The sequence below is a fragment of the Pseudonaja textilis genome, chromosome 1 (genome assembly GCF_049901715.1).
Source record: "Pseudonaja textilis isolate UNSWEBS1 chromosome 1, rPseTex1.2, whole genome shotgun sequence".
In the NCBI taxonomy this organism is placed as follows: domain Eukaryota; kingdom Metazoa; phylum Chordata; class Lepidosauria; order Squamata; family Elapidae; genus Pseudonaja; species Pseudonaja textilis.
In genome coordinates, this window is record NC_141990.1 from 1,477,501 (window position 1) to 1,487,500 (window position 10,000).

General features: G+C 47.7%; 1 protein-coding gene across 1 annotated transcript in view; it reads right to left on the minus strand.

The window, feature by feature from the left end:
* SEZ6 (seizure related 6 homolog) overlaps positions 1-5,603 on the minus strand; it is a 117,692-nt gene extending 112,089 nt beyond the window's left edge. Inside the window, 1 exon segment of the mRNA XM_087922930.1 lies at positions 5,517-5,603. Coding sequence (XP_087779056.1) covers positions 5,517-5,577 — 61 coding nt within the window. The 5' untranslated portion in view covers positions 5,578-5,603.
* Between the last annotated feature and the right edge of the window lie 4,397 nt (positions 5,604-10,000).

Sequence of the window (10,000 nt, forward strand, 5' to 3'; positions counted from 1 at the left end):
GGAAGGGAGGGCGGCCTGTAATCCCACTGCAAACCCGCTCCGTTTGGCACAGCCTGCAGCGTTGACTCGTCCTCCCAGAGGGGCTTCTGAGGGTGTGTGGGGGGGGGACAAGGGGTGGACACACAAGACGTGGCAGCATAGGGCTGTTGGCCCCTGGAGTTTTTAAGGAGCATCCCTGGGGTGGGAGGAGCAGGCTCTCTTTGGAAGGACCACAAGCGGGGACTTCCCAGCTGGGACATTAGTAAGGGGGGGTCTCCATCCTTACACAAGGTTGTGCTTCCTTTCTAAGGAATTGGGTACCAAGGAATTGGCCGGTATTTAAATTACCTGCATGACAATAAAACTAAAGATGAGATTATGACTGCTCCAAACTTCCTAGCCCTCAAGGTTCTTGAGCCAGAAATAATCCCTCTGCCACGCCAGGAAAGAGACAAAGAGCGACCTAGACTCTTCGTGGCGCACGGGAGGAAGGAAGGAAGGGAGGAAGGAAGGAAGGAAGGAAGGAAGGAAGGAAGGAAGGAAGGAAGGAAGGAAGGAAGGAAGGAAGGAAGGAGAAGGGAGAAGAGGAAGGGAGAAGGAAGGAAAGTGGGGAGAGGGAGGGAAGGAGAGAGGGAGAGAAGGTAAAGGGAGGGAGGAAGGAAGATACATAGAAAGGAAGGAAGATAGGAAGGAAGGAAGATAGGAAGGAAGGAAGGAAGGAAGGAAGGAAGGAAGGAAGGAAGGAAGGAAGGAAGGAAGGAAGGAGGAGGGAGAAGAGGAAGGTAGAAGGAAGGAAAGTGGGGAGAGGGAGGGAAGGAGAGAGGGAGAGAAAGTAAAGGAAGGGAGGAAGGAAGATAGGTAGAAAGGAAGGAAGATAGGAAGGAAGGAAGGAAGGAAGGAAGGAAGGAAGGAAGGAAGGAAGGAAGGAAGGAAGGAGGAGGGAGAAGAGGAAGGGAGAAGGAAGGAACGAAATTGGGGAGAGGGAGGGAAGGAGAGAGGGAGGGAAGGTAAAGGAAGGGAGGGAGGAAAAGAAGGGAGGAAGGCGAGTGAGGAAGGAAAGAGACAGACAAAGGAAGGAAGATAAAGGAAGGAAGGAGAAGGAAGGGAGGAAGGAAGGAGATGGAGGGGGGAGGGAGGAAAAATGGAGGGAGGGAGGAACAAAAGGGAGGGAAGGAAAGAAGGAAGGAGACAGTGAGGAAGAAAGGAAAGAGATAGACAAAGGGAGGGAGGGAGGGAGGAAAATGAGAAAGGGAAAAGGAGGAAAGGAAGTAAGAAAGGGAGGAAGGTGGGAAGGAAGGAAGGAGAGAAATAAGGAAGGAAGGAAGGAAGGAAGGAAAGAAGGGGGGAGGGAGGGAAACAAGGAAGGAAGGAAGAAAAAGAGAAAGGGACGGAGAGGGAGGGAGGGAGGAAAGAAAGGAACAAAAGAAGGAAGGGAGGAAAGAAGGAAGGAAGGAGAGAAACAAGGAAGGAAGGAAGGCTTCTGACAATAAGGGAAGCTAGTTTTCCTTAACAACCACATATTCACTTAACAACCCTGGCAAACGAGGTCATAAAATCAGACAGTGCCTCATTCAACAACCGTTTGGCTTAGCATCCCGGCCTTCCCAGCCAACCACCCCTCAGGATACCAGCCACGGGTGGGCATTTGTGCCCGAAGGGTGTCCGTTGAGGTGACCCCGGAATGGCATTTTTGGCTGAAGGTCAACCCCGCCTTACGAAAGGCTGGAGCAGCCGAGATCCTGCTGCGTACATACGACGGCAAGCCCGGCCTGTGAGGACGTTTCCCTTTGTGAGTTTCCTTCCTGACTCTGGTTGCTGAAGAATGAGACTCCAAAACAGGCCGGCTTATTTTGGGGGTGGGGGAAAGTGGGGGGGGAGGTGGAGCAATTAACCAAAGTGACCCAGGAGTCGTGGCTTATATTTTTATAAATTAGATCAAGTCAAGAAATTAGATCCAGAGCACCCAGGCCAACCACGGAGTTTGCTCAGGGAAGGGAAAATCCCGGATTAATCTCTGCTAAATCCCTCGGAATCCGGGGCTCTTAAGCAACTGTGCAATTGAACCTTTTCTGAAGGTTGCTATTTAGGAATTGTGCAGAGCATGAATTCCGTTTCCCAGAGGGCATATTTAGCCTTCACGAGCCCCTCTCTCTAATCCCAGCTACCTAGGATAAGATCAGAAAGAGAGAGAGAGAGAGAGAGAGAGAGAGAGAGAATTAGAGAGAGAGAGAGAGAGAGAATTATAGACAGACAGACAGATAATTGGTTACAGAGAGAGAGAGAATTAGAGAGAGAGAGAAATAGAGAGAGAGAGAGAATTAGAGAGAAAGATAGATAGATAGATGGATGGATAGATAGATGATAGATAGATAGATAGATAGATAGATAGATAGATAGATAGATAGATAGACAGATAGTTACAGAGAGAGAGAGAGAGAGAATTAGAAAGAGAGAGAGAATTATAGACAGAAAGACAGACAGACAGACAGACAGATAATTGGTTAGAGAGAGAGAATTAGAGAGAGAGAAATAGATAGATAGATAGATAGATAGATAGATAGATAGATAGATAGATAGATAGACAGATAGTTACAGAGAGAGAAAGAGAGAGAATTAGAAAGAGAGAGAGAATTATAGACAGACAGACAGACAGACAGACAGATAATTGGTTAGAGAGAGAGAGAGAATTAGAGAGAGAGAAATAGATAGAGAGAGAGAGAGAGAGAGAGAGAGAGGGAGAATTAGAGAGAAAGATAGATAGATAGATAGATAGATAGATAGATAGATAGATAGATAGATAGATAGATAGATAGTTGGTTGGTTACAAAGAGAGAGAGAATTAGAGAGAATGATAGATAGATAGACGGTTACAAAGAGAAAGAGAGAGAGAGAGAATTAGAGAGAATGAGATAGATAGATAGATAGATAGATAGATAGATAGATGGATAGATAGATAGATAGATAGATAGATAGATAGATAGATAGACAGACAGACAGACAGACAGACACAGAGAGGGAGATCACCTCATGTTATGTATTAATTTATTTCTTTTGCAGGAGGCTTAAATGTCACAGTTCCAGGGCAAAGTTCTCGGCCCCCGTCATGGTGATTTCAATGACCACAATCTCTTGAGAGAAATACATCATTTCTCAACGATACGGGGCAATAAATCAGAAATGTGCCCCCCCCCCCATTTATTGATGGGGAAGCCATTAACCTTTGCAACGTATCGACCGCCCTTCCGCAGGATGCTTGACCCAGTGGCTAAATTAACACGTTTTTCTGCATTTACGCTAAAAAAAGTTGAACCCTAAACTCGCCAGCCGGACTGCGTCGGGGGCATCTGATATAGCCACAAAAACCTTAAACCAGGATTAACTCCAACCCAACGTGTGTTGCGAGCGAGCGAGCCTTTTGTGTCTTTATCTACAATCCGGCGAGGCGTCTCCGTGAGAAGGCAACCACAACGAGAGACACAAAACAAACAAACAGACAAACCAACCACAATTGGGATAGACAAAAATCCTAGCCTTTCAAAAAAAACCCTTTTACAGGACTGCAATTATTGAGGAGGTAACAATTCACACATTCTGGGGATTTATACCCGGGGTGTCTTTTCACCCAATCAAAGGCACGATTTCCTTTTTAACCTTCGCTTAGCTCGCCTCCCCCACCCTGCCCGTCTTAGCAACAACCTCACAACAGATGCTGTTCCCTAAAAGAGGCTCCTGCGGTGAGCCACGGGCAACTCAATCTCGACGTGTTTACTCAGAAGTAAATCCAGCTGTGCCCCCTTCTTTAATGGCAGAGAGGCTTTGTAACCTGTTAACCACGGAGCCCTTGGCTGTCACTCACTGTCAAAAAACCGATTTCTAAATCTTCCTGAATTCTGCTTGAGTTTGGGGAGTGGGATCTTCCACTCCAGAGGCCCCAAAGACACACAACATTTCTCTCTCTTCATCTCTCCTTCTCCCTCTCCCCCACCTCTCTCTCTGTCTCTGTCTCTGTCTCTCTGTTTCTCTTTCTCTCTCCTTCTCTCCCTCCCCCCTCTCTCTCTGTCTCTGTCTCTCTCTCTGTTTCTCTCTCCCTGTCTCTCTCTCTTTCTCTCTCTCTTTCTCTCTCCTTCTCCCTTTCCCTGTCTCTCTCCCCCTCTTCCTCTTCCTCTTTCTCTCTCTCTATTTCTCTCTGTGTGTGTTTCTCTTTCTCTCTCTCTCTCTCTCTCCTTCTCCCTCTCCCTGTCTCTCTTTCTCTTTCGCTCTCTCTTTCTCTCTCCCTCTCCCTCTCCGTCTCTCTCTCTCTCTCTCTCCCTCCCTCTTCCTCTCTCTCTTTTCCTCTTCCCCTCCCCCTCTCTCTGCTTGTCTCTCTGTCTCTGTCTCTCTTGTCTCTATCTCCCTCTTCCTCTCTCTGTCTCTCTCTCTGTCTCTCTGTCTCTCGTGTTGATTTGTAAACTAAGTTAATGGGAGAAAAACAGTCCTCCCCGAGAACACGATAAATACAGGCTCCCCAAATACACACAAGAACGTCAGCAAACAACCACCCCCTTCACTTCCTCCCCACAAAGACAGAACCTGGGGTGCCCAAACTGCACCCCCTTCCCCAGCTTCCCAAAATGCCCTTGCTTTTTTTTTTTTTTTCCTGAGGGCACCGTGAAACCCCCAAAGGCTGCTCAGCCTGCGTGAACCTGAGTTTAAATCGCTGCCAAGCTGAACGGGGCGAAACCGAGAGGGGAGATTTGAGGAGGAGAGGCCGGACGATGTCCGTGCGGAAGGGAAGGGGGCCAGCTGGCACCTGTGGCTTCCAAAGCGGGGTGAGCATTCTCCCTTCTTCTCCCCCTTTAAAAAGTCTTGGCGAGAGAAATTTGGGAGAAGTTTGATCCGACTCCTTACTCGGGCAGCCCCCGCAGCCTTGCGGGTCCTTGTGTGGGGGGTGGAGGGGAGGAAGGAAGCAGCCTCGGAAGGACGCGCGGCACAGCTCCGTCCTCCTCCTCCTCCTTGCCCACCGCCGCCGTTGCCAGGAGCCCACTGCTCAGCTTGCCTGGCGGGGGGGGGGGGGAAGCTTCTGCCTGCCGCTTCACTCACAGGTCGGGCCGAGAGGGAGAGAGAGAGAGAGGCCGGGGGAGCCAGATGGGGCGATTGCGTTGCCAAAGGATTTGAGCCGAGAGAGAGAGAGAGAGAGAGAAAGGCTGGTGCTCCGCTCGGGGCTGACGAACAGCCGGGAAGAAAGAGACAGAGAGAGAGGAGAGACTTTAAAAATGACCTTCTCCTCCCGCAGCAGTTGCGAAGCTGGGGGCCGCCCTACCCCAAAGCTGGAAGGGTGGGGTGCTGGCCTGGGTAGAGACGGAGGTTTCGGGGAATTAGAAGCCACCGGCGGTTGACGGTACCAAACGGGGGTACGCCGCTTCTTTTGCCCTCTTTCTCTCTTGCCCTCCCCTCTTTCCCCCCCCTCCCCTTCCGTCCTGACCCCAAAAGGAGCCCCCTTCCCCCTAAAACAGCCGGAGAGGCTGGGCTCTCCCTCCGCCGCCGCCAGCGGTGCCTACCTTGTGCCTGGGCCCCAGCGAAGGCGGCGAAGAGAAGGCGGAATGCCAGGAACGCCTTCATTGCCTGGCGGTGGCGATGGCGATGGCGGGATTTGTGGTGGTTGGGGGGGTGGGGGGTGGGGGGGAGGCAGTCCTCGGGGCGGACGCTCCCGAAATGCGGGGGCGGGGGGGCAGAGGGAGGGAGAGAGACGGCGGGGAGACCGGCGCAGCAGCAGCAGCGCCCCCCGAAACTAGCCGGTCTCTCTCTCTCTCTCTCTCTCTCTCTCCCGTGTCTTCAGGGCAAAGCGGCCGCGCTTGGGCTCAACCCCGTGTTGGCGCTTCCAGACGAGCAAGGGTTGTTGTTGGTGGCGGCGGAGCGGGTGGGGGGGTTCTCCAAGCAGCCCGCCGGCCCCCGTGGATGTTCCGCCGGCGAAAGCGGCGGCTCCGTTCAGCACCGCGGACAGCGCCTAGCGTCTGTGCCGGGGATCGCCGGGCGTCTGGTGCTGAAGGACAGCTCCTTACCGTAAAGCCCCGAATAGAGCGCCTGCCCAAATCGTCGCGACGCCCGGCCCCTCGAGGGCTGGCAATCCTTCCGGGCGGGTCGCTCTTTGAGGGCGGGGGCGGTGTGGGTGGGGGGTGAGGAGGAGAGACGGGCCAGGGGTGGAGGTGTTGGGTGCCCCCAGAGTGGGAGAGGAAGAAGAAGGAGCCCTGGGTTTTCTTTGTATATCTTTGGGGCGCTCTGGTGGGGGCGGTGGCGGAGGGGGAGAAATGGGGTGGCTCTTTGTCCCACTTCAAAAAGGCAGGAACGAGGAAGAACAAAGTGGAGGGCTCGTCTCCTGCCTATATCTTTACAACCCACCCACCCACCCACTTTGGAGAGTTATACCCAAGTGAGATACCGACAGTCATAACAGAGCCTTATAAACAGAGTTGGAATGAGGGTGGGGGAGATCTCCGTTAGGGAAAGGGGCAACCAAGTCTTGGATCCTGAACGCTGATCAAAAGACTCCCATCTATTCACCGGGCCTTTTTTTTTTTTTTTTGGATCAACGGGATAATGAAGATGGCTTTGGAGCGTACCGACGACAATAAATTATTACTTTGCGCTCAATAAATGCCAAGGTTGCAGCCAGCTGCATCAGCACCACACTGCGCTCACAGCAGAAGTGGGAGGAGTAGGAGAGACCGTGAGAGAAGGGACTTAATTATCATCAAGTCAGAGTTCAAAGCCAACAGCTTTCCCCTACCTAGCGGTGGGAAGGCTCAGAGGGGCACGTGGGAAGGGGGAAACGTGGCAAGGAAAAAGAACTCACCCCCTCCAAAAGGAGAAAGAGAGAGAGAGGGGAGAGAGAGAGAGAGAGAGAGAGAGAGAGACCGAGGGGGTTTATAATCTCTTCTCTCTCTCTTTTGCAGTCTGCCTGTTGACGAGATGTGTCATTTCTCCACCTCCTCGCTGGAGCTTTGCTAAGGCCACCTCTGGCACAATGTGCTTCTGAGCGCTAGGTGAAAATTAATGTGGCTACCTACCAAGTCTGGGAATGAAGGGGAGAGAAAGATCCGGCGGCCTGACATTTCCCCCGCAGAGCTGGTGAAGATCGCTAGACATCCATGATGCCTCTACTTTGGGGGGAATTTCTACCCAGGATGAGCCACAAGCTCAGGGCAAGAATTCAGAGTCCGATGTGCCGCTATTAAAAGAAGACAATTCGATTAAGTTAACGCAACGAAATCAAACCAGACCTGGACAAGCGGGAAAACTTGTTACAATTATCCTGGATTACCCATAAAAGCTACCTATAAAAATGAATATTTTTGCAGAGGTTATTATATTTCTTCCACACCATTCCAATAAAGCTGGGTGGGGAAAAAAAATATCTTGAAGAATTAAATAAAATAATGTCAAAATATATTTGGCAAGGGGACAAAAAGCAAGAATCAGTCTGAAAATGTTACGCGAGACTCTCAAAACAGGGAATCTTGGGCTACTTCTGGCTCTTTGGCTGTTCCTGTCCAGGCCATGTGAATTGCTCTTATAGGAGAATAGAATAGAATAGAAATTAGAATAGAGTAGAATAGAATAGAATAGAATAGAATAGAATAGAATAGAATAGAATAGAATAGAATTCTTTTATTGGCCAAGTGTGATTGGATGTACAATCTTGGTGCAAATGCTCTCCGTGCACATAAAAGGAAAGAGACATTCGTCAAGAGTCAAGAATCATCAGGTACAACACTTAATGACAGTCATAGGTACTATAAAATAGAATAGAAGGACATAGGAATAGAATTTAAATAGGATGGGATGGGATGGAACAGGATAGAGAATTGAATTGAATTGAATTGAACTAAATTGAATTGAATTCAGAGTAGAATAGAATTCAGAATGGAATGGAATGGAATAGAATAGAATAGAATAGAATAGAATAGAATAGAATAGAATAGAATAGAATAGAATAGAATAGAATTCTTTATTGGCCAAGTGTGATTGGACACACAAGGAATTTGTCTTTGGTGCAAATGCTCTCAGTGTATATAAAAGAAAAGAGACATTCGTCAAAAAAAAAAGTCAAAAATCATCAGGTACAACACTTATTGATAGTCATAGGGTGATATAGTCAAAGATTATACAGTATATGGAATATAGTCATAGGGTACAATAGAATAGAATAGAAGGATATAGGAATATAATTTAAATAGGATGGGGTGAGATGGAACGGGATAGAGAAGAGAATGGAATAGAGCAGAAATTAGAATAGAATTCTAATTAAGAATTAAGATAAGGTAAAATGGGAGGCCTATAAATTCCCTAACTAAATAAAATAAATATAAAGTTCTTAAAACTTGGTTGTGTAGGCAGGCCAATCCATCCATGGAACAGAACTTGCCTTCGGAAGTTGTGGGACCTTCATCCCTGGAAACTTTCAAGAAGAGATTGGACTGCCATCTGTCAGAAATAGTGTAGGGTCTCCTGCTTGGGTGGTGGAGTGGGCTAAATGACCTCCAAGGTCCCTTCCAGCTCCAAGATTCAGGAAGGAAAGCAGGAAGGAAGGATTCCAACACTGTTATTCTGTTCTGTTCCAATAATTTATCATAAAGTAGCTGGATACCTGTGCTTCACTACAAAACTATGTGGTGGGGCTTAGTTTTCGGGGAGGAAAATAAGGGGGAAAAAATTCTGCCTCTGCCTTACCAGCATCCATCGGTATTCATCTGGCTAGCATCCTGTCAGTGTGTGAAAGATTGGAGGGCTGTTTGGAAACTGAAACCGTATTTGCTGTGTCAGCAAGGAGACAGCAAGGAGCCTGGGCGTGGCTTAGCTCAATTGTTCTGTCCTAAAGCTGCTTGGTGCTGTGAAAGTAAAACTGAAACTCCTCTGCTTGTGTTTTGCATTTGGAAGAGATTTCTTTCCAGGTGGGGAGGGGGAGTGCGACTCCTTAGCATCAGAGCATGTTAATAATAATCATAATATAGGAAATACTCTAAATGCTCTGAGGGTCATTTGGCAAAATCCTTTCTTAAGGAGCCCCTAGAAGCCAAGAGGAACCAACAGGCCAAATTTCAAGTTTGTAGGCTTTACGGTTCTGGAGATTTTGTGATGATGCATGAGTGACAATTTCACTTTTATATAGATTATATTATATTTATCGTGAAAGGTCTTCCAGAAAACCAGCCAGTTCAGAATCCGCCGTGGTGTTTTATTCAATGGCTCGTTTTGCCATGGTCGCTGTTGTTTTTAATTCTTTGTATTGTTTTAGAATCTTAGCCTTGCAAGACTCCCAGAGCCGAGCCGAGAATGGAATGGAATCGATCCATAAAATCGAACAGAATAATAAAGAAATAAAAAGAACGGCGAAATAACTCGCCATGGGTCTGGGACTCGAAAAAGGGAGCAGCTTAGTAACCTTCTCCGGCTAGGTAGACGGCGGTGTTGACACAGCCGGGTTCTGGGGAAGGAGAGCTAAGCGTAATGATAACATTTTCCTCTCTCCGAGACGGTTAATGTACACCCGGGGATTCATTCCACATCATCTTCCAGAGCGTCTTATGATGACTGGACTGATTAGCTCGGAGTTCCTAATTTTGCTGCGCAGAGAAGCGGCTCGCCTTCCTGGTTGAGCTGCCTTAAGTCTTGGCTGAAGTACAAAGCCTTTGGCTGGGATATGTTTAAAATTTTGAATATATATATATATATATATATATATATATATATATATATATATATATATATATATATATAATTTTTCAGTGCTGTTAACTATCTATCTATCTATCTATCTATCTATCTATCTCTATCTCTCTATCTCTTTATCTATCTATCTATCTATCTATCTATCTATCTATCTATCACTATCTCTGTATCTATCTATCTATCTATCTATCTATCTATCTATCTATCTATCTATCTATATCTATCCATCAATTCATCTCTCTCTCTCTGTATATCTATCCAACTATCTCTATCTATGTATCTCTATCTATTTATCTCTATTCCTCTCTCTCTCAAT